At 55.2% G+C, this 24,361-nt stretch overlaps 1 protein-coding gene across 1 annotated transcript; it reads left to right on the top strand.

The window, feature by feature from the left end:
* The first annotated feature begins 1,014 nt into the window (after positions 1–1,014).
* Positions 1,015–23,684, top strand: NALF2 (NALCN channel auxiliary factor 2). Its single transcript, XM_023925961.2, has 3 exons — positions 1,015–1,834; positions 18,646–18,817; positions 19,302–23,684. Exons 1-3 carry the CDS (start codon positions 1,064–1,066, stop codon positions 19,712–19,714), a joined length of 1,356 nt encoding a protein of 451 aa, XP_023781729.2. The 5' UTR covers positions 1,015–1,063; the 3' UTR covers positions 19,715–23,684.
* The last annotated feature ends 677 nt before the right edge of the window (positions 23,685–24,361 follow it).

Genomic DNA, 24,361 nt, shown 5'->3' on the forward strand with positions numbered 1-24,361 from the left:
CCCCAGCTGTCCCCTGATGTCAGGGAGTTGTGCAGAGCCAGAAGGTCCCTCCTGAGCCTCCTTTCCTCCAGGCTGAGCCCCCACAGTTCCCTCAGCTTCTCTTTATTTTCCACTCCCAGAGACCTGATGGTCTCTCTGGGTTTAGCCATGCCAAGAACCCCTAACAGGGATTTGGGGACATGAATAAGGGACATCCCTGGAAGCTGCTTTTGCTGTCTGGTGATATCCCTCTCCCAGTCAAGCAGAAATGGAATCCTCGGGGGCTCTTTGTGGGGCTGAGGGTGCGAGGGCAGTGAGGGGACAGCAGGCTCTGCTCCCAGGGGACAGCACGGTGTGCACGGCTGCTGCTGGAGCCCCCGCCGCCCCTCTCCACTGGCACCTGTTGACACCGGGGATGTGGCTGGGACCAGTCCGTGAGGGTGAGGATGGAGGCGAGGATGAGGACCCAAGTGAGGGTGAGGTGAGGGTTAGGATGAGTACGAGTGTGAAGATGACGGCAAAGCTGAGGATGACGGTGGGGGTGAAGTGGCGGCGAGGATGAGCGATGAGGGAGAGCGTGAGATTGAGGGTGCGGATGAGGTGCTGATGAGGGTGCAGGTGACGCTCAGCGCGGGGTGAGGACGGGGCAGAGCGCGGAGCCGCGGCCGGGGCTGTGGCGGGGGTGTCCCGGCCGGGCCGGGCCGAGCGGAGCTGTCCTTCAGCACCTCGGCAGCGCCGGCCGGGCCGGGCCGCGGCCGTGCCGGTGCCGGCGGAGCGGAGGCAGCGCGCAGGCGCAGCGCTCGCGGCTCCTCAAGGTGTTGGCGGCGCGGCCGAAGATGGCGACAGACTGAGGGCGATGGGGCCGGGCGGCGGCGGCGGCGGGCGCGGCGCGGCCCCGGCACCGCGCCGGGGCAAGCGGAAAGCCGAGTGAGGGCGGCCGGGGCATGCCCGGGGCCGGGGCCGGGGCCGGGGCGGGCGGCGGCGGCGGGGCGCGGCGGGGGCGGCGCGGGCATGGCGGCGGCGCGGGGCAGGTGACAGCGGCGGCAGCGCGGCGCTGCCCGCCCGCCGCCCGCGCGCCCCCGGCATGATCCGCGGCGCCTGGATGTCCCCCCGCGGGGGCGCCGCCGGCGGGGCCGTGTGCTGCGCGCCGCGCCGCAGCGACAAGCCGGTGGCCGACCCCGAGCGGGCGCAGAAATGGCGCCTGTCGCTCGCCTCGCTCCTCTTCTTCACCGTGCTCCTCTCCGACCATCTGTGGCTCTGCGCCGGGGCCAAGCTGCGGGCGCGGGAGCGGCCGCGGGGCCGCGGGCCGCGGGCGCTGCTGGCGGCCGAGCCGGCGGGCGGCGGCGGCGGCGGCAGCTGCGAGGCCCTGCTGGGCAACCTGAGCCGCGGCCCCGGCGGGCCCTGCCCCGCCGCCCGCGGGGACCTGGACTCGGCGTGCGCCCGGCTGCTCGCCCCGCAGCGCCCGCGGGCCCCCGGCGCGCCCCTGCGCTCGCCCCCCGCCGCCGCCGCCGCCGCCGCCGCGCCCTTCTTCGCCTCGCCCTCCTCCAAAAGGACCTTCCTGCAGGCTTACTTCAGGAACTTCAACCTCTCCTTTTGTGATACTTACACGATCTGGGACCTGCTGCGAGAGATGGCCGGCCCCGACGGCCTGGACTGCAGCCTGGACAACCTGATGGTGGACCTGGTGGTGGCGGCGGCCGGGGCGCTGGGCGGGGAGGCCTGTAGCAGCTGTGTCCAGGCGTACCAGCGGCTGGACCAACACGCTCAGGAAAAATATGAGGAGTTCGACCTCTTGCTGGAGAAGTACTTGCAATCGGAAGAGTACTCGGTCAGATCCTGCCTGACGGACTGCAAGGTACGAGGGGCCGTCCCGGGTGAGCTGGGCCGCAGGGGGCTCTGTGCTGTGGCGGTACCGTGGTCCCCTTGCTCTCACACCTTTCTGCAGGCTGGGATCTCCCTCTGCTCTCCAAACCTCTCGTGACAGTGGTGGTGGGACAGCTCTGGAACACTTGGGAAGGCTGGACAGGGTGGTGGGACAGAGAAGGCAAAGCAGGACTTGGTCTGAATGAGCACTCACACATCCCTTCACACCTCTGCACACACGGGCAGCTCCCAACATTCCATTCCCATCACCCTGCTCCCAGCACCTCAGTCTGAGCACCAGCTCCTGACACCTCACTCCCAGCACCCCAGTCCTGACACACCACCCCCAACACCCCTCTCCTGACACCCCAATCCTGATGTGCTGCCTCAGTCCAAGCACCTCACTCCTGACGCCCCAATCCCTACCAGCCTCATCCACACCCCTTTCCATGTGCACCCCTGTGCACACTGGGGCTGAGCTGGGGCAGCTGTGGGGCCCCTCACCTTTGCCTCAGATGTGCTGCTGCTCCTGGGACAGCCCAGGGTTCCGCCTGGCTGTCATGAGATCAGCAGTGACCTGAGATGAACCGTGGTTCAGGGCCCCTTCCCTGTATGCAGCTGCTGTTTTCCAGCTCTTTCACCCTTTCTGCCCAGGGAGATGACCCAGGAGTGCTGGGATGTGCCTCCCATCTTGGTGTTCTCCCCAGTGTCACTGAGTGTCCCCAGCCCTGGGGTACAGCCCCTGTTCTGAAAGCTGATGGGTTGGTTGCATCTCCCAGCATCAATGGGATCGAGGCTCAGTATGGAGCCATCTTCTCTCCCAGATGAGAGTTGTGGTTGGATCTCCATAAGACCCCCAGTGTGGTTCTGCTGGATGTTCCATTCTTACAAGCCCGTGGTGCCTCCAGCTTCCCCCTGCTGCAAGCTGCCTGGCTCACCTCCAGACATCACCTCTGGGAAGAACAATGGTCTCCAGAATTAAACCTGCTTCCCTTGCTCGGAGCTGTGTCTTGGGCAGTGTGACAGCATTGTCCCCACAGGGATGGTGGCAGAACTTCCTCCCTGGTAGTACGACAGGGTTGGCTGCTCTTCTTCTGAGACAGGAGTTTTGAGGGACACTTGGAGTTGCAGGGAAGCTCTTGAAGTGATGTTCATGCCCTGGGAAAGTGCGGGAGCACCACCAAGAACAGCACTGGGACACTGAGGTGTCTTTCACCAAGGGCACATTGGTGAGATCGTGGCCACTACTCCAAGGGTCGCTCTGGTGAGGTGCTGGGTTTGAGCAGGAGCCTGTGCTTGCATTCTGGGCCTGGGCCAAGGCAGGTAATGACAGTCTGCTTCCCAAATTCCTCATGTTTCCAAGGGACATAGCATTCAGCCTGCTCTGAGTAGTTTGGTCCTACTGCTCCACTTCCACAGGGAGTTTGGTGCTGTCCATTGTGCTGCTCCTGCTTCCAGGGGCCCAGCAGGATCAGGATCTCCCTGTGCCATGTCTGATGGAGCATAAACATTTCAGATTCAGGCTTAGCTTCCATCTCTGCTGGGAGACCCAGAGAGAGAAGCAAAAGAGGTGAGAAAATAATCATCATATTGGGACTCCAAAATATGTAGAAACAGAGCCGTGCTTCAGTGAGTCTCCATTAAGTGTCCCTTGGTTTAACATCCTTATGGGAGAGCAGGAAATGTGCTGGGGAGATGCAGAGCTGGAGGCAGTGGCAGGACTCAGCCCTCTCAAACTGGTTCCGTGTTGTATCAGTGCATCCTTAGAGCATCCTTGGAGCATCTGTGAGCTCCAGCCTTGCATTCCACAGGCAGCACTTGGGAACAGGAGGCAGGAGGAGCAGGGACAACCTGTGCACACTCCCCTGGGCCACCCACTGGGAAATTCCCATGGGAGTGCCTGAGTCTACACACTCCCACCGGAGCCCTCACAGCTCCCATCCTTTTGGTTGCTCCTGAAAATCAAGCTGCTTTATTTAAGGCCATTCACTCCATATTTATGTGTCTTACTCCAGCCTTTTGCATCCATGAGACTCAGCTTTTCCCTCTCAGTGGCTGTTCCCCATCTGTGAATTGAGGCTACTGCCAGACCCCTCCAGCATTGTGGTGAGGAGGGAGTTTTGGCCTGATTTCATGATTTCTGGACGTGAGCAGGGACTGCAGTTACTCATTGCCTTGGAAAAATGTGGCTGGCGGGATTTTTGAAGCAGTTTGAATTTGTATTTCCCATCCAGATACTGCATGATACCTGTTTGTGAGGGATGGCAGAGCTATTGTTTGATGGTGATAACATCTGAGAGCAAATAACAGGAAAACAGGAGAGGAGTGGAGGAAAACAGAGTGGAATGTGCAGTTCAGCCAGTGTGAGAACTCCTGCAGAGCCCTCACAGCAGGATTCTGGCTGCATGAGCTCTGGAGTTGGAGAAACAGGATTTAAATGATAATTCTGGGACACAGGACCATGGGAGCGGGGCTGTGCATGGAGGGTTAGTGCTGCTTCCCATTTGCATCCCTGCCATTCCGTAACAGCAGCTGGAAAATAGAAGTTGAGGAAGCACAGCAGCTCCAGCTCACCTGCTCACAGCCTTCCTCTGCAGAGCCACGGATCCCTCTGGAATTCGGTGCCTAAGAAGTCTGGCTCAACACACAGCTCACAGGGAACTCTGTGGCAGCCAAACCACTCCAGTGATTCTGGCTCTTTATTCCACCTTATTTCAAACAGCAGCAACACCAAATCCCAACTGGAGCTGCCAATTCCTTCTTATGGCAGCAGGTTTGACCCCAAGCTAAAAGTTTGGAAGTGTCTGAAGAGTTGTGGATTGGTTTTAGGAGACACATAATCCCCTGTTAATAAATCATCTTGAGAGCTGCCCTCAGGTTTGGGGAGAAAAGGGAGGTGCTGCCGGGAGGGGAAACAGCATCCTAGGCATCCCAGCCCTGGATCCATCTGTGCCTGGAGATTGGGAAAGACTGGACCAAAGTCTCCCTGGGAGATAGGAATCCCATGAAATGGTGGGGTCTGTGTGTAATTCAGGTGCTGAGATTACTCAGTGCTGTAATACTCTGCCTCTTCATTCTCTGCTTGGGGATCGTTCCTGGGCAGATCCCACTTTCTGCACATGTTGTTATACCTGTGCAGCACTGTCAACTTCCAAATCACTCCTTGGAAATGTTTTATTTGTTACTCTTACAACTAACCCCAGAAATCCCTGTGGCTGAAGGACAGTAAATCATGAAGATGCACTTCTGGGGGTTATTTTTTGCATTTCCCATTTGTTGGGATTTTGGGGGGTCTGACTCCCACAGGGACACTCATGGACAGGAGGAAGAGAGGGAAGTGGGTCCACAGGGTCCATCCATCTTCTCAAATACATTTCACCTCATGTTGCAGGGATCTGCCTGCCAGCTGCTGGGTCACGGTGCTAGGTAGGGATGATGTGGATAAAAGGTGGAAAACGCCTGTGTTTTTCTGAACATAAGAGGGAAAAGTCATTAATTGAGTCAGGAGCAGCTGCTGGACACCTCCATCTCACCTGTTGCTATGTGACTTGTACCCTTTGTCACTGCAAGACACAATGAACTTGGTGCACAGTTGTGGGGACACTTTGGAGCATCCTCCTGTGACCAAAGGACGTCACAGCCTGGGAACATGGATATTGGACTTGTATATCCATCAGGAAATGTGAGGCAGCAACAGCACTCATATTGTCAGCCCAGGCTTTGCAGGACTTAATGCAGGAGGAAATCGCTGTCCTTCCAAAGCAGTGTCCTGCTTAGGGCTCAGTTGTGCCTTTTTCCTGTCTTTCCAAACAGGAAAAGAGCAGTGTTGCTCCAGCTCAGACACCAGATGAGAGCTTTGCTCGTGCCAAGGCCAAGCTCTGCGTGCTGGCTCCCACCCCAACAGTTCCCAAAAGTGCCCCCTCCCACCGGCGCTGGGGCAAATCAAGATCTATAGGACGAAGCCTGTGGAATTAGAGTCATTAGGCTGCAAGAAACAAAGCTGTGGTGAGAGAAGGGCTGACAGGCAGGAGGGAGCTGGCAGCAGAGCTGGGCAGGCTGGGCTGGACAGGACCTGTAGCATCTCAGATGTGATTAGATTATCAGGTTTCTCTGCGCACGGGCCCGTGGCTGTGGGATCTGGTTCTGCACCTCTGGTTTCCCCAGTACCCCTGGCAGGGCAGGATTTCACTCCTGAGGCTTCACAGTGATGTGGTGAGAAATGGAGGCTGCTCCTGCTCTGGCATCGCCCCTGGCACAGCCCACATGGAGCAGGGAGCAAATCCCCAGTGCCCTCAGCAGCCTCTGGGGTCCTGTTTTCTGGCTCTTGTTTAACCAGGAATAGCATCAGTAATCGGCATCGCTGCGGAGCGTCCCTCCCTGTGGAACATCCTCTGGAAACCCGAGCCTGCAGATGCCAGGAGCTTTAGAAACACCATGTCTTGGGGTTATCCCAGTGCCAGGGACACCTCTTGGGGGAATCAAAGCAGCGTTTTACCTTCACGAAAGTAGCTCAAGTTGTGGTTTTTTTGGGCTAGGCTTGTCCAAAATACTGCCTCAACCTGGTGCACTCCTACTCTGGGCCTGGATGGCTCCTTGCACAGAGGGAAGGTCCCTTGAGAACCATAACAAAAGTGGTTTCACCAAAACCTTGTGCTTTTTAAAGGGAGTTACTTTAGTACTGAGGCTTCCAGAGAATCTGTGGATGGGTGACTGCAAAGTTGCACCCTGGACCTGTTTCAGTGTGGAGCATTTGGTGCACCAGGAGCAGCAGCACCTGGGAGGGAAGAGGCTGCTCCCAAACACCTGCGTCCGCTCCAGAGCTTCTCCTCCAGAACCAGCCTGGCCAGTGAGGCATTTCATGAGGTGAAAAAAGGTTCCAGAGTGAATTCCAAAGTAATTCCAGCAAATCAGCGCAGTCATTTGGCAGCTTGAGCAGGAGCATATGCACAAGCTTAGTCAAGTGTGTGGCTCCATGTTCCCCACCCATTCCATGGGAGCAAAGGGAATTTTTTTGCAGCCCTGTACAAAGATGTGGTTCAGTTGTATAAAGAATTTGGGCTAAAGGACCATGGTAGGTTTGGTCTGCATGTGCTGTGGCTGCCCAATTCCGGTGCCTTGTGTCTGGTACCTCCTTGATGCTTGAAAACTGAGATCAAGGCTTGGAAAATAGGAGAAACAAAAACTGAACTGCTGGAATAAAAGATGTAGAGGTGTCAGGAATGTGCCTTGTGGTACTGGGACTTATGAGGGCTGCAAGCCAGCCGGGAGTGGGAATGCTCAGATGCTGCTTGGACAGTCTTGAATTTTCCTTGAGGTTGAGACCTGGGAGTGTGTGGTGGGCTGGAGGCGGAAGCTACAGAAGTGCTGTGGGGTGAAGCTGCCTGGGGTGGGGTCAGGGTGTGAATGGGAGGGGTTTATGGGGGCACTGGATGGTGTTTGACTGCCTTCTTTGTTCTGGTTGTCTGTCAGTCCTTGTAGTCTGCCTGTCCTCACTTGCATCTGTCAGTGGTGCTGCAGGGACAGCCCACAAGTTTCCCAAGGCAGCAGCAGGTCTCCATGGAGCAACAGGCAGGTCGGCAAATGGTGCAGGGACAGCGAGGGAGGGTGACATCTGTCTCCATCAAACTGTCACCAGTAGCTCCAAGTGCCACAGGCTCCGGCGCCTGTTCCTTCTCCGTGTGCTCCCGGCTGTGCCTGCTGCCATCTCAGCTCCCCTGCTGCAAGTCCGGGTTCTTCTCCATGTGTGCCCATGCCTGGGAGCACGGTGGGCATAGGGGCTTCACCAGCAGGGTGGGATGAGCTCCTCAGAGATGCCACCTCAGCAGCTGGAGATGGAAAGTATCCGGCTGCTCCGTGTGGTGCGGGAAGGCTCTGGGAGTCAGGAGCTCAGCAGCGCGTGTGGTGATAGCGGAATGTGAGATCTGGGAAAACCACACGACCCCCAACCCCCTTGCTGTGCACATCCATTGTCACAGGCTGCCTGTGGCTGTCCGGGTCAGGGCTGTCTTGCCACGCTGCTTTTCCTGCCAGGCAGTGATCCATGTTCCCCACGGACAAAGGGATCTGCTGGTGCCACGCTGACTTCCAGCCCTGCACGCATCTGGGAGAGGAGGCAGCACCTCCCACACCAGCACCGGGAGGAGGGAGAGGATGCACAGGGTGTCTGCTTGAACCCAGCTGGAGCTGCCCTCACAACGGGCTTCACCTGGTCCCTGCCTGAGGAAGGATTCTTTCCCGTCAGGAAGGGAGCCGTTCGTGCCCAGTGGGGATCACACGTGGCCTAGCCTGACCCCGGTGCTGGGCAGTGCCAAGCATCACACACAGAGAGGGTTTGTCAAAACAGCCCCAGGCCTGTCCCTAGGGATGGCTTTTCCTCTGCTGTGGGCTCCAGAGCTGCCCTGCAGGGTGGGAGGCAGGCAGGAGGCAGAGGCAGGATGTACTTGGCTGCCGGGGGGCTATTCCCGCTGTCACTGGGATGCCATTAGGATGCGACTCATGCCTGGCTCCACGCAGGAGCTCAGCTCTGCTGTCCTTTGAAGGGCAATGACTCAGGGACAGCAAATCTGTGAATGAGACACGGAGGCTGCCTGGGCAAGAAGTAGCCATCTGTCCACGCTGCTCCAGCCCCATTCCCGTGGGCAGAGCCAGCAGCTGCCTGCCTGGAATGGCTTGCCTGCTTCAGCCTCACTCCTCTTCCCAGCTCCTGGCTTTTCCCTGGGGCCTCTCTCCCAGCTGTGCTCCTGGGGTGTCACAGCTGGTCCTGGCGGCATTGACTCCCCCAGATGCTGCCAATGTGGCCACTCTGTTTAAAAAGCAGCATGAAATGGCCTCACCTGGCAAGGATTTGGTTTTCCAGAGCTCTGTCCGTGCCAGCATCCTGGTGTTCCTGGTCCTGGCTGGAGAAGGTAATGCCACCTGCTCTGCTCATCCTTTTGGGAGTAACAGATACACGTGTTTGACATCTTGGCTGGAATTTTATCCCTGCACAGCAGCTCTGCAGCTCTGCTGGTGGGTGGAGGCTGTGGATGGACAGGAGAGCAAAGGTAGAGATGGAGAGGGGGCCTGGAAGTGGCTGGGATGTGGGATTTCCTGGTGAGGGGTGTGCTAGCATCTGGGTTTGCCCAGATCAGCGAGCCTGGAACACCCTGTGCCCACAGGCACCAGTCCCAATCATTCCCCACTGCTGGTGTTTGCAGAGGGAGAGGAGGCAAGTGGAATTTTCTTGGCATTTTCTGAACAGCTGCAGTTTGGGAAGGACTGACTGGTGCTAGCAGAGCTGGAGCTGTGTTTCTCTCTTTAATGTAAGGAGTTCAACCCCCTTCAGACCTGGGCATCTCTCTGCCCTGCTCTTGGTCTTCAGTGTCATATTCCTTGGAGCTGGTTGTCTTCTGTGTCATTTTCCATAGATGTGGAGAGGAGGAATCCTCTCCAGGGAGACATTATCTCCAGGGATGTCTGCCTGTGTGTGCAGGGAGCAGCGTTTTCCTGCCATGCTGTGTTGCTTGTTATCATTCCTTGCTCTCCCATTCAAATGAGACTGTTGGGAAGCACCAGGAGCTCCGGGGTGGCAGCCTGGCTTGGAGTGTGCTCCTGGGACCTCTCTCCAGACATCCCTTGCTCATGGGAATGCAGGGGAAGCACTTCTACTCTGCAGAGCATAATCAGGGACAGGGATAGCCCCAGCCTGTCCTGGGCTTGCTCCAGGGGAGAGCAGCAGGAATGGGGCTTCCCTGCAGTAACGCATCCGTCGGGATTCGCTGCCTGAGGAGCGATGCCAGCCGGGAGCGCCTGCCTGCTGCTCACCACGAGACTGGGAGTTATCCTGGGGCTTTCCCTCCCTGGAAGGGAGCAGGAGATCTCTGCAAGTGGTGTTCAGCCAGGGATAGAAAAGCAGAGGTTGCAGCTCTGGGGTCTGACATGAGCCTGTGGTGTGTCTCCAGCAGTAGGAGCTGCCAGGAGTGCTGATAAGCATCTCAGAATCATCTTTGCTTGCATTTAAGGGACCTGTGGGCACAAGCTGAGGTGGCTGCAGGGCCCAGCATGAGCGTGGAAAACTCCACACTTCCCTGTGACCATGGAAGGTGCCCAGGAGCCGGGATGCTCCTGTCCCCCCACTGTTTGCTCCATGAGGGAGCAGGGATGGGCCAGATCCTGCTGCTTGCCCATCTCTGTGGGGTTCACAAGGATGACATGAGGGACCATGTTCCTCCTGCTGCCTTATACCTTGTCCCATTCCCACTCAAGCCAAGTGGGACCTCACGGGATGCTGTGCAGGGGGCTCCTGGCAGAGTACAGGATTATCCCCTTCCATAGGTGTTGGATGCAAGATAGTCCGTGCTGGGCTAGATGCTCACACCATCCTGAGAACAATTTTCCAACCTCACCACTTCCTTGGAAGGGGGATGAGCAGAGAAACTTCTCCCTTGCCCCCATCACTGGCGGGTAATATATGGCTCGTGGCACTGAAGTGTCTCGCCTTTATTTTTTTATATCCTATCTAATGTAACAGGATGTTCTCATTAGCTGTATAAATGTTTAATCCACTTTTGAATCCTGCTAAGCCCCTGGCTGCAGCAGGATCTAATGGGAGTGAATTCCTCAAGCCATTCTAATGGATTGCAGGGACCTCACTTTCCCTCTGTCCCCAACTCCATCGTGTTCAGCTGCAGTTTTGCAGAGGTCTTTAATTACTTTTTAAGTCATTGGGCTGGTAGGATGGGCTGGTATCTGACCCACTGGGGGCTCGCAGGTGAGGGATTGTACAGGATGGAGCTGCTGGAACAATCCTGAGGAGGCCACAGAGCTGCTCTGAGGGCTGGAGCGCCTCTGGAGCCAGGCTGGGAGAGCTGTGGGTGCTCACCTGGAGAAGAGCAGGCTCCAGAGAGACCTTAGAACCCCTTCCCTTGCCTAAAGGGGCTCCAGGAGAGCTAGAGAGGAACTTGGGACAAATACCTTGAGGGACAGGACACTGGGAATGGCTTCCCGCTGCCAGAGGGCAGGGTGAGATGGGATATTGGGAAGAACTTTGCTCAGAGTGTAGTGAGGCCCTGGAACTGGACTCCCTTCTTCCACCTTGGGGCATGGCCATGTGGTGTCACAAGGACAGAGCCCTCCAGATGCCAATAAGAGCTGCTCTCTCCCTGGCCACCAGCTCCTGTCTCCTGGTGTCCACCCCCTTCCCACACAAAGCTCCACACTCCATCTGGCCTTCCCTTCCTAACAAGTTTTACTTCTCCCCTCTCTCCCCTCTCCCCTCAGCCAAGACCCTTTTTGAAAGGGGAGAACAGAGCAGCAGCCTGGATTAACTGCAGCCTGGGAATGCTGGTCCCTGTGGCCTCACAGTGCTCCTCCCTGGCTGGGATCATGGGACAGGGACTGGCTGTGCCTGGGGTCTGGCAGCAGTGCCCACAGGCAGCCCACCATGGCTGGACCACCATGTCCCAGACACTGCCAGGGAATTCCCAGGGTCACTGCAGGGGACACAGCCAGGGTGTGAGGAGGGGGGACTGAACAGGAGACTGACATCAGGAATGCTGGGATAAGAGCTCACATCCATGAGCAGAGCACTGTCACCCTGTGCTCACCCCCCTTGGAGAGAGGATGCATCTACCCTGAGGTGGGGTTTGATAATGAAATGGAAATATTCCATGGGAATTGGGATGTTTTGTAGCAGTGATCTGGGAACAAGAGCCTCCTGCAATGGGCTGTAGGAGTGGTCGGGCAGGGCTGGGTGGCTGGACAGGGGGTAACCTCCAGCCTGCACTGGGAAAAGTGGGAGCTGTGGTGGGAGGGAAGGGGCTGCAGACACTGCTGGGCAGGAACATGGAGCAACCTGTGACATGCACGGAGACAGGGACTGGCTGTGGGAAGCAGGAGGGCCTGGCAGCGGTCACTGCCTTCCTGTTCATCCAGCTGTGCCATTAATTACTGTGATTAATCAATAGACACAGGCACATGGCCATGTCGGGGTGCCACGTGCTCTGTCCCCTCAGCACAGGAGCTGCCAGAGGTGTCCAAAGTGACTCCACAAGCTCTGCTCTTCCAGGGAATGCTCCCTGCTTCAGTACAACCATGAGCACAAGCTCTTCCTCCTGGGTTTGTTCCAAGGGGAGTGTGGCATCTGCTGGGATGAGACCAGACTTTTCCTTGGGCTCTGCACACAGCAGCCCTCGGTGCCATGAGCTGATGAGCAAAGCCAGGAGGCTGTGACTGTGGTGTCTGTCCCCTGACAGCACTGGCACTGCCCCTGGCACTGCCACCCCCCTGCCCATCACCTCTGGGTGCTGGGGTTGTGTGTGTGTGGTTGCAGAGACAGGTTGGGGTGCTGGTTTTCCCATCCTTTTCCACTCCACTCCTTCCCAAGGCATGTGTTGAGCTGCCTGATATTGTGACATAGTGTGACAGTTGTTACCTGGGCCTTGAGGTGTGTGGGGGTCACACTTTAAAGCTATCTTCTCTTAGTTTTGGCCAATGAGCACCTGAGGCATTGTGTGTCTCAGACTGGGTTTGAGTGGTTTGGAGGGGAAACTGGGGCCCTTCCCTCTAGAAGAAGGAGCATTCAGACAATCTCTTTAATCCAGGAACTGGGAATTAAAGCTAAAATGCTTTAAAATGAAAACTAAAAGTTTTAAACTTTAAAACTATCAGCTGCTTCATGAGGTGATTGAGTGGTGAGTGAGTAGCTCTGACAAATTGTTTCCAGGCAATTTGGAAGTGATTTCATCACTCAGGTCAAGGGATATGGTCTTGTCCTATGGGATGTAGGTGGGAAGCCACAGTTTGGGAGCGTAGGGGACATTCCACTGCCCAGGACCTTCCCTGAGGATGAGCCTGGTCAGTGCCAGACCTGGACCACCCTGTGCCCAGAAAAACACACAAGAGGGATGCAAAATGCTGTCATGGATGGGATGGCTGAGGGAGAATTTCTGGGAAAACCAGCCCTGGAGAGGGGTGGGCTGCAGGGTAATGGAGAGCCTGGAATGGGCACGTGCCAGCCAGCCCAGCAGCTCCATGTGGAGTTTCCAGTGGTGTCTGAGGAGCACCCACTCCAGCTGGGATTACCATCAGTGCCATTCCCTGCAGCCTGTGTGCATCCATCCCCATTCCCCCATCCCCATCCGTGTCCCAGGCATTCCTGCTGGCAGCCCCATCCCAGCACCCACCACAGCCGCCACTCTGTGCCCTCTGGAGCTGGGTACAATGGGCAGAGGCTCCCCTGGTTGGGAAACGGAGGAGCTGCGGCTCCAGTGCTGTCATCGCCAGGCAAAAGGCAACTTAATATTAAAAATGAAGGAAAAACAATACAAATCCCATAATCCTGCCCAGTTGTTGGGGTTTAGGGTTGGGTTGGTGTTTTTCTCCCCCCTCTCCTAACCCAGAGCATGTGAATGTGTCAAGGCAGGGATAACAACTCCAGAACTATCAAAGAAACCAAAAATCAGCTGTTCCAGAGATGATGCTGGAACAGCCCATAGCAAGGAGAATTTTTAAAAATGCCTAAAAGAAGTTGGTTTAAAGCTCCACATTGTTAGTGTCTGAGTTAATTGAATACAGTGGTAATTGGACATTGCAGATGTGTTTGTGACTCCTCCTGGCTGGCCCTGGACCTCAGCATTCCCTTAATCTTCTGCCATCCAAGGGGGCTCTTCTCTCCCCCCCAGCCTGTCCTGCTTCCCGCGCTGCATCCTGATGTGCCAGAGCTTGGAGAGCTGCCCAAGCAGCTCATTAGCAGTGCTCATTTCCCTGTGTCCAAGATTAATGAGGCACAGCCACTCCAGATGCTCCTCTCAGGCCAGGGTGGAAATGTGAGTCCCAGGAACTGCTCTGGAAGGGGAGGGGGATGCTTCAGGCTGGGGGTCTGGCAGGGACAGGCAGGGATTTTTCTTCCCATCTCTGCTGGGAGCCGGGTGCACCCAGTGAGAAGAGGGAAAGGAGGAGAGTCATGATGGTAGAGCCCAGCTTCCATAGTGATCCTCACCTCTGGTCCAAGCACACTCCCAGATCTTCTTCTGGGGTTATTTTGTAGGGAAAACAACACTATTTCCCTCTCTGCATCTCCCCCTTCCAGAGAAATGGATTTTGGGCTGGGGTTGCTGCCCCAACCCCTGCCTCTAATTAAGGAGAAGGGTTTGTTACATTTGTGCCATTAGCAGGATTTTCCTTGGGGAAACTTCCTGAGCATTGATTCCTGTTCAAATGGGAAAACAAACACACAGTTTGTTGTGTTAATTACAGCTGGCATTCCCGGTGGGCATCCAGACTATCCCAAGCACTGCATCCTCTGCAGTGGTGGTGTATCCTGAGAATGCTGCTCCATCCCTGCTCCTCTGCTGTCCCAAAGTGGAGCTGGGATGGTTCCACAGGCAGTGCCAGTGTTCCCAGCATACTGGCAGCAACTGGACTGGCCTCGAAGTGGCCAAATTTGTGCAGAAATCCTAAGGACACAGAAAGACTTTGGAGAAGCTCTTTGGTGGGGAATGCTCTCCTGTACTGACAGGAGACAGAAGAAATAGTGCAGGCAGGGAAGAATTCCCATTTGGCACAGAATTCCCTGTGAAAGCACCATCCCTCTGACTGCTGCTTCCAGATCCCACTGGAAGTGTGAGCAGACAGGGAGCTGAATTCACTATTAGAAATCAAATTCAATTTGGGTTTTTTTTAATGTCATTTATGATGAGGTTTTTCATCCCACCTGCAAAATTTTGATGTGGACAGATAGTCTGTCCTCTTCCTTCCATATAAATTGGGTGTCTGAAGTTGGCTCCTTTCCTAGGCAGCCAAATTCCGTGTGCTTTCTCAGAGTCATGCAGCCAGTCCTCCAGAGCTAAAAATGCAGGAAGAGGGCACCAAATTGAAGCTATTTTGGAGTTGAGGTCACTTATATTTACTTGGCCAGGCTGGAGATCTGCCAAAAGCCAAACCAGAATGGAGGGAACACTGATTGCAACCCAACCTGCTTCCTGAAGAATCCAGAGAGAGCAAGGATGAAAACTAGGGAGCTTTCCTAGTTGATCTAAGCAGGGAATCAATTTCTTCCTGTCCTAAATTCTCACATGTTCTTTCTAACAGCAGAACTAAGGAGGTTGTATGGGGTAAGCTTGGAGATACCAAAACCTTGAGCATCCCAGGTGATTTGCTCCTTGTCTGTGACATGGATTTCTGTGGGTGAGTGATGGGAGGACACTGGGATCTCCTGGAGATCTACCTGTGTCTCAGCCTGATCCCAGGGGAGTGGGAGAGCCCTGTTGGACCAGCAGGTCTTGGATGTCTCTGGTTTTGAGTACACACAGGCAGTTTCCGTCCTGCAGAGCTGCAGGAATTCCTGCTGCAGCCCTTGGAGGGTGCCACAAGGGAATGGCAAGGGCTGGCTGGGGTCATTGCTTCCCTTAGGGAAGGCAGGTGCTCTGGAAAGGGAAGGAAGAATGGAATGCAGCCAGGGAATCCTGGTTCAGGTCCTAGATGAGTGCTCCAGCTCTGCCCTCCCCGGTGGTATCACCAGCCCCTTGCAGTCTCTCCTTCCATATTTTCATTAAATTCATGGAATGTCCCTGTGTGTGTGACCCCAACACTCTGTCAGATTTCCCTGATGGAAATCATCACAAACATTCAGGAGGAATATGTGTGGATCCATGCAGAACCTGCTTGTGCCAACTCTGTTTCCACGTGAGAGCAGGATGAACCAAAGCAGCTTCCCACGAAACTCTGGGAAATCTCCTGTTCCGGCTGCCTTTTCCACCCAAATCTGGAGCTGGGACAGCTCAGGTGACGCCCACAATCCTGTGCTGGAGCACTCAGTGTACCCTCCATGCCAGGCTGCATGTGAGCCCAGGTGGGAGCTGGGATGTGACTGGGATCTGGGAAGCAGCGTGGGAGAGAGTCGGAGCTGGGAGAAGACTGGCAGGAAATGGGAGCGAGTAAATCAGCCGAGCTCGCCTGAGTTGTGACTAAAGGGGGAGCGTGAGACATCTGCAAATATTAGAGATGTGTAAACACGGAGCAGGGAGAGGGAATGGTGGAGGGAATGATTGAAGGGAGTGAACTTTTGGATGGAAAAATGTAGGTCAAGTATGAAGGAAAACTTGTAGGCAGCGAGATAAATGCTGTAAAACAACCTCCTTGGGAAACACGAGGAAGTCCCACTGATGGAGATGTTTATCCTGAGGTAGATGAGGGTTGGAAAAGAGGCTGAGCTGGAGGGATGGATTCAGGGTGTCCATCCCAGATGGGGCTGGGCACACCAGTGATGTCCATCCAGCTCCTTGTGTGTTCATAATTCCCTTTCAAACTACAGGCTGGTTGTGGTTTAGTTAATCCATCTGGATTTTAATCCTGAAGATTTCTTGGCTGTGGGAGGAATTCACCTGTCTGACTTCAGCCAGTTCAAATTCAAGCAGGTCATCCACACCAGCTGTCCAAAATCCTGGATGTTCACCAGGGGAAGGAGAAGCTCATCCAGCCCCTCACTGCCAGACACTCCGAGGTTTGGGGTGTTCTCAGGACACCCTCTCCTTGTTGCTATAAAGGCAGCCCAAATAATTAAGGTTATTAATAAGGCCTCTCTGTGTTTTGTTCCAGATTACACTGGAGTGTGTCTGGAGCATGTGGAAACAACAGCATCATGTCCAGGCAGGGGTTTGTTGAGTCCTCAGATTAGAATAAGGATATGGCCTGTCTGAATAAATCCCGGGCACTCAGTGGGTGCTTTGGAGCCCATTTTACACCCCCTGGTGCTGTGTCCCTTCAGTGTAAGGTGTCACTGTCCCCTGAGCTCTCTAACCCTCCTTTACCTGCTGTTGAGGTTCCATAGCAGCAGTACCAGCTCCTGCTTTCCCAATGAGAAAAACTCGTGGTGCTTGCAGAGGGCCATGTGCCACCCACTGAGGGGTCCTGCTGTGTCCTCCTTGCTGTCCCTGTGTCCCCAAGGGAGCAGAGGCCATCAGGGAGGGCAGTGTTGCAGTGGGGGTTGTGGCCCCTCCAGAGCGTGGCCTCTTCCTCCTCAGCTCTAGGGAATCAGCTCAGGCAGATCATGGAGTCGTGGAATGGTTTGGGTTGGAAGGGACCTTAAACTCATCCTGGCCCTGGACACTTCCAGGGATGACATGTTCAGGGATGCAGAACCAGACCACAAAATTCTCCTGCTTGTGTCCTCACACTCTGCAGTCATTCCCTCCTCTGGAGCCATTCTACCGTGTCCCAGTAATTAACATCCAACAGGACAAGGAGAACAAGCACCTGCATTCCCTCGTCCCAGGAGGAAAACCCTGGCCACAGTACTGGGGACTGCTCCAAAATGTTCACTCCATAAATTGTGTCCTAGTGCCCTTTATACTTTTTGGGATGAAAGTTTCACCAAAGCTAACACAATTCTGTAAAAATTCTGAGTTTCATGATTTGGCATTTTCCAGGGGAAAAAAAAATCAAACTAAAATAACTTGCCAAGAATTTCCCAACCAGCTTTAATCCTGAGACACTACCGTGGTCCAAACAAACGATAATAAGGATATTTGTAAAACATGGGGAAACAAAGAAGTGATGGCTTTAAAGCCTCCAGAAAATGAAAATGCAGCTGGAAGGAGAAGCACGGAGTTTCTCTAAGCATGCCAAGGAGGGAAACTCTTTCCCTTTGAATCACAGGGAGCCCTTTCTAGCTGGTTTCAAAGGAAGTTGGATGCGGTGGTGGAATGACCGCGGTGCTGTCGCTTGCGCCCACATGAGTTCATGGATGAGCTGGAAGTGCCACGGGTTTCTTGCAGCCTGAGGAATGATGTACACCAGGAGAAATGGGAGCTTTCCCTCCCTCTCTGCTGCAGCCAGTGGAGACAACTTCCCCTATCCCTGATGCTGGGGAGAGAAGGGAGATTTGGGAATATGGTTGTAACTGAGGCCATGTGCGCTATGCCCAGCTGTCTGCCATGGGCACAGGCACATGGAGGCTGGAAGGGAAGAGGGGAAACCCAGGACTGGACAAGCTGGAGAGGCAGGGAATGTGACACAGCCTTGCAGCTACAGCTGAGCCCCCAAGGTGCTCTTCCTTCTGGAAATGTTGCCAAGCACATCTTGAGCTATCAGGAAGGTGAACAGAGCACATGGAGACACCTGTACCACTGGTACATCCCAGTGCCAGAGCATCCATGGAAAATGAACAAGTTTCCCCCTTGAGCCAAAAGAAATGGCAAAGCAGAAGTTCCAGATGTCAGGGAATCAGGAATCTCTCCCAGGACCTGGTGGGGAAGTTGAGGAAGGTGTTATTTGGTGACAGAGAGGGACAAGCCTGAGGTGCACTGGCTGCATGTGCTGCATCCCAGCTGCTTTTGTCCAGCAGATTTTCCAGCAGGAAGTTTCCAGTAAAGACCAGCCCATGATGTGTTTTGCTGTCCCATGTCCAGAGCTAATGGGGGCCAAGGCACTTTAGAGGAGGTGAGAATCCCTCCCCTTCCCAGGAGAGCAGTGGGATGTCTTGGGGATGAGGAGGATACTCTGGGTTGGGTGATAAACAGCATTTGAATTTTTTTGATGGTCTGAGCTCTTGGGTCACTGATGTTGGCAGAATCTGTTACAGTGCCTGGCTGTAGGGGACATTATTCCATGTGGTAATTAGCTTTATTTTTGTGGTGGATTTAGCTGGATAGATGAGTTCCACCATTACACTCCAGTGGGTTGTTTGAATCCATCACTGTTCAACAAATGATACCAACACACATTTCCCACAGGAGCTGGGAGTTCTCCCCTCCTCTTCCATGCTGCGATGCTCCAGCAGTCCCAGTGCTTAGGAAATGACTTATCCCTCTCCATGATTTCCCCCAGGCTGTCTACAAGGCGTGGCTGTGCTCCGAGTACTTCAACGTGACCCAGCAGCAGTGCCGGCAGCGGATCCCATGCAAGCAATACTGCCTGGAGGTGCAGACCAGGTGCCCCTTCGTGTTACCGGACAATGACGAGCTGATCTATGGAGGTTTGCCTGGCTTCATCTGTACGGGTAAGGAGGGCCGGGCTCACACCGGGCACAGGGGGTGATGGTGAGCCCTGGGGAATTTCCAAGCCACTTCCCAGGTTTGGAAGTTGGTGGAGTGGGAGGAGGGACAGTGTAGAAACATTGCCTGATGCCAAAACACGGCCATCTCAAGGATATGGGATAAGGGGTTAAGACAGCAATATCTCAGCCCAGGAGGTGAAAGTCCTACCTCTGACTGAAAGCTGAAGCATGGGAGGAGCTGCAGATGATGGGTTAAAGCAGGGTGGGAATACTGAACCGCTGTGAGCAGGATTTGAGGAGCCCTGAGCTCGCCTTGCTGGTGTGTGCAGGCTCACAGATGCACTGGGGCCAGTCCCAGGGGGTGTCTGGGTGTCTTCGTTCTCAGGTGTGCCCATCTCACTGCTGGTGGGCACCAATGCTCGCTTCCTCCACAGCCTCATCCTCAGTGTCCCACTGACCCGTCCTTCTGCTTCCTTCCTTCCTGCAGGGCTGCTGGAGAACCAGCTGCCCAACGAGGAGGCCAAGTGCTGCGAGGTGCAATGGGACTCCTGCGAGCACCCCCCAGACAGCAACGAGGACACATCCCCCAAATCCACGGCGTCAGAGTCACTCCATTTCCACCGCCACGACCCCCACCTCCATCACCAGAGGCAGAACCACTACCACCTCTACCACCACCACCACCACCAGTACCACCAGTACCACCAGCCCCACTCCCCGTCCTTGCTGCCGGTCTCCGCGGGGTCTCGCCTCAGCAGCAGCAGCAGGATCAGACTGTGTGTGCTGGTCCTGATGCTCCTCCACACCATGGTGTCCTTCTCGAGCGTGCACGGCGGCGCTGGGGGGCTCAGCCTGGAGGCCCCACCTGCCCTGGAGGAGAGCGTGGCACGGGACGAGTGACACAGAGGGCAGAGCCGACCTCCAAGGAGAACACCAGATCTTTTTCCACAAGGGGGGCACATGCTATTCCTCCAATGGGAGGCACGGGATTGGGGGTGGCGCACACGCACCCCCGCACATCCCCCAAGAGCTGCTCGCGGGGCATCCCCGTGGTGAAGAGTCTCTAACGCGCACAGGGCTGCGGGACCCGGCGCCAGAAGGGTTCGGGCAGGGCCAGCATTCCCGGCCCCGCAGGCGCCGGGCGGGCAGGAACAGCACGGGGGCGGGGAGACCGAGGGGAGGGGTCCCTTGGAATCGAAGGGTGTCCCCATGGGACTGCCGAGGGTCCCCCGGCCGCTGCCGCGAGTGCCTTGGGCGCCCGCGCCTCCCCCTCGCGCCGTGCCGAGGTTTGACGGTCGGCCCAGCCCTCGTTCCTTTTCTCCTGGGTCTGTGAATCCCGAGGGAGCAGGCTGAGGGGCAGCACCTCCCGGCACAGCCTGGCCCACTCCTGTCCCAGGGAAAAGCCACCGGCTCGGGGCAGACTCGCCCTGGTGGGGTGCAGTGTCCTCAGTGTGGCGCTGCCTCGCTGGTGGCTTTTGGGGACAGGAGTGGGACGCTGTGACACTGCACTGTGGTACCACTCGGGGTTGGTCTCACTGCATCCCAGCCTGCTCCTCCAGCCTGGCCTTTCCTGCTCCTCTATGCGAGGAGGAGGAGAGGGAGGAGGCATGGAGCAGGAGGGATGTCCCCAGCATTCCCACATCCCACTTTGCCAAGTGTCCTGATGATTTGGTGTAACCTTTTCTGTTGTCCTTCCTGGCTGGTGAGACTGGTCTCAGTGAGGAGTTGGGGAGATGTGACTCCAGCAGCACACAGGCTGTGAGGGAGAGGGTTCCCATGTGGCAACAGTTTGGATGCAGGGAATCCCAAAGGCATCCTTCCATGCTTCCCGGCTACAAATCATTGACTGGATGGCAGGAGGACTGGGCAAACGGGCTGGAGAAATCTGGCTTGGAGGGAGAGTCTCCCACACAAAGAGGCACTAATAATGCCCAGCTAGGGAGGAGCATTTTTGTGAATAGTTTCAATCCATGGATGCCCCCAGATCCGGAAATTTCTGGGAGCCCAGCTGGACTTGGCCAGGCAAGGTGCTGGCTGGTGCAGCCTCATTCGGCTCACTTGGGGTGATTTTTTTTAACCTGAGCTCAGCATATCCAGGGATTCAGCCCCAAACAAACATCAGATCTCTAGGATCTGATCCCTAGGTCATTTCCTGGGAAACTCCCAATTCTCCACCCACCCACCAGAACTGTTCCCAGCATGGACACTGTGAGGTGGTGCCTCCGGGCCGGGCACCAGGGGCTGTTATTTGTCCTGGGTGTGGGCAGGGAAGGAAGAGAGGGTGTTTTAGCACAAGATCACGAGTTGGGTGTGAACTCACTCCCTGCTCCCAGAGGGGCTGGGATGGTCCCTCTGTTTCCAGACTGGCTCTTGACAGGAACCTACAGCAGAGCCCTGTGTGGGTCACTTCAGGAGACAGGGATGGAGCAGGAGGAATGTCCTGCTGCATCCCAAATGGATCCCAGATCCCTGTGAGGGTGCAAGAAGTCTCAGAGCTGATGACCTGTAGGAGTTTTGTAGTTTCTGGTCTGTTGAGGTGAAGCAGAGCCCCGTGAGCAGAGCCCCATGAGCAAAGCTACTTCCTGCCTGGCTGGAAGAAGGAAGTACCAGGCATCTCGTGGGAAGCACAGGTTTCCTGACATTTCCAGCCCATTTCCAGACCAAAGAGGCTCTGAGAAGCAGCTGAATGTTTGATTCCTGCTTTGACTTGAATCTCAGAGCTTTGGGGTGATGTTTACACACCACCAGTTGCCTGTTCCCAAAGTCCTGCAGAGACGAGGCCTGTGATCCCATTGTCCCATGGGTTTTGGGATGGGAGAGGTGGTGCTCATGGAAGTTGGAGAGTGTTTCCTGACCAGATTCCCTTGCTATTGCCACCCAAAAAGTAGGATGTCTCTCATTTGACTATTCCTCATGACATCCATATAATTTCAGCCTAGTTTACACCAATCAGAAGAGTTGGACATGGAGCAGTTCTGCAAACCGGGATCCAATCCCTCGGTTTTCTGTGAGCAGTGGGTTGGGGAGCTGCTCTGATAAGGAGTAAAAGCTCCCAGGCAGGCCAGGGGAGGGAGCACAGCCCCATCCCTGCCTCCAGACAGCCGGATCCTGAAGGAAATTAGATTTCTCCTGTACTGCCAAGAGTTAAGCTAATTCCAGGCGCCTCTCTCAGAGATAGACTGTGTCCAATCTTGGAGCGACTCATCGGGAGAGAGAAGAATAGCCCAGTGTGGTGCGTCAGCAAGTGGCCCTGAGTCACTGGCCCTGTTCATTGTGTCATGTGTGACACTGAGCAGTGCTGGCGGGCACGCAGTGGCCCGGCCTCAGTCCCTGTGCCTCATCCAGATCCGGCACCATCCTGAGGGATGTGTGTCCTTCTCCCTGCCCCGAAGCCCTTGTGCCCTACGGGTGATGGAGCATCAGACCAGGCTGGTGATGGGTGATGTGGGATTCCCAGAGAAGCTGTGGAAATGTCCAAGGCCAGGTTGTACAGGGCTTGAAGCAACCTGGTCCAGTAGGAAGTGTCCCTGCCCATGGCAGAGGGTGGAACAGCCTAAACCATTCCATGATTTCATGATTTCCACAGAGCTGCAGGAGTGAGATCCAACAACCCAAGTCATCTTCAGGGTGTGCGGGCAGGGATTTGCTGGGATAACCTGGGAGCTGTGAGAAACAGTTTCACCTTCCCTAACACCAACTGGAGGCTTCCCCTAGGAGGTCAGGAGCGTGTGTTGCATCCCAGGGAATATGGAAGTGGAGCCAGTGCAGAACTGGGCTGGTTTGGGTGGCTCCTGGAGAGGTTTGAGCCCCATCCACTGGGAATGAAGAGGCCTCTAGGGCAGGAGATCCACACGTTTTCCAGGCCGTGGCTCCCAGGGGGTGTTCCCAAGAGAATGAGATGCCAGAGAGAGCACAGGGGATGCAGATCCTCTCTGGGAGCGTGGGATGGGCTTTACCTGCTGCAAGTGGAAGGAAAGTGCTGAGTCTTCCCAGAGCCAGGCTTTGGAAGGAGATCTTTTCTGTAGCGAGTCTGGGCTGCTGTCAATAAGTTTTGTGGTTTTAGGGCACCATATGCTGCATTCAACACTTTGCCAGTCTCCTTAAATGGATCCAGACAAGGCTGTTCCCAGAGCAGGAGCAGCTGGAAGTGGTGTATGGAGCAGTCCATCATCAGGAGCCCGTCGGATAAAATTCCTGCCTTTGGTCTGACATTACAACCTCCTAATCCTCCGTCCCCGAGCGCTCTGGCTTTGCTCTCTGAGAGAACAGCCCAGGAAGCAGACGGTGACATTGTCTCACTTAACACCACTGGCATTATTTTTATTTCAAAGTGGAGGGAATGTGCCTGGAAAAGGAGGGAGTGTGCTTGGATAAAGAAGGAATGTGCCTGAATAAGGAGGGGAAGAGCTTCCTTACCCTGTGTGTCCAGGGATGCTTTGCCCCGAGCCCTGTGTCCACCAGAGCAGGGCCCTTTGCAATCCCAAATGCTTTTCACATTCCCAAAGCCACCTTGGAAAACGTGAGCTCTAAATGATTTATCCAACCAGGAACTTAAACCCAAGGGGCTTTGTCTTTTTCATCCAATGATCTTATCTCTTCTCCCTAAAGAAGATGCCCCATGTTGGGTTTAATGTAAAACTCAACTTTTCCTTCAGTGGACAAACTTCTCTTTGCTCAGAGAAAATTCCCAGTGGGAAGCAGTGATTCCTCCCTGGTGAGGGGGTTTCTCATCCCCAGACAAATGAGGGATGGTGATGTCTCCACAAGCTCCAGGTGTGGGCAGAGAGAAGGAGCAAAGGGAGCTGGGTCCAGTGTTATTCCCGGGTTTTGCACTTTCATGTAGCTGCCAGTTGTACAAATTAATTAAAAATAACTGAAGAAAAATCCCAAAGAAAGGCCCCGCTTCCTCTGGGGAACATTAATCATTAGCTGAGTCTTTTTCTTATGAAAATACAGATCCATGGTAGCCCCAGGCAGAAGATTCCCAGGGAGAGCCCTTACCATTCGTGCTCGGAGTTAGGGAAATCGCTTTGAAAGCATCTGACAACTAAAGCAGAACATGTTGAGTAACTTGGCAACACTGGGAAAACATCTGGAACTGGTTTTCCTTCAACACATTTTGCTTTGCTTCAAGAGGAGATGTCAGGGCAGTTCATTCACTGCCACTCAAGGCCATGGGCGGGGCCAGGAGACACTCAGCTGCCGCCTGGAGGAAGGGAATAAAGGGAAAATCCTGGACATCTGCCTCTCCTGGGCAGGATTCTGTGGGGCCAGGCCATGGAGTGTCCCTGTGTGGAGCTCTGCAGATGCCACCTGGTCTCTGGTGGCACCGATGTGGTGGTTTGGGATGGGCTGTTGAGGTTGCCTGGAAATGCTGTGGCTGCCCCATCCCTGTGAGTGTCCAGGGCCAGGTTGGATGGGGCTTGGAGCAACCTGGGATAGTGGAAAGTGTCCCTGCCTATGACAGGGGGTGGAACTTCATGATCTTGAAGATCCCTTCCAACCAAAACCATTCTGGGATTCCATGATTTCCACAGAGACAAAGGG

The sequence above is a fragment of the Cyanistes caeruleus genome, chromosome 14, assembly GCF_971803275.1.
Source record: "Cyanistes caeruleus chromosome 14, bCyaCae1.hap1.1, whole genome shotgun sequence".
NCBI lineage: Eukaryota > Metazoa > Chordata > Aves > Passeriformes > Paridae > Cyanistes > Cyanistes caeruleus.

Coding starts and splice junctions, on each gene's coding strand:
- NALF2 (XM_023925961.2), top strand. CDS start 1,064: ATGATCCGCGGCGCCTGGATGTCCCCCCGCGGGGGCGCCGCCGGCGGG. Junction 1,835..18,645: donor CCTGCCTGACGGACTGCAAG/GTACGAGGGGCC, acceptor GATTTCCCCCAG/GCTGTCTACAAGGCGTGGCT. Junction 18,818..19,301: donor GCCTGGCTTCATCTGTACGG/GTAAGGAGGGCC, acceptor TCCTTCCTGCAG/GGCTGCTGGAGAACCAGCTG.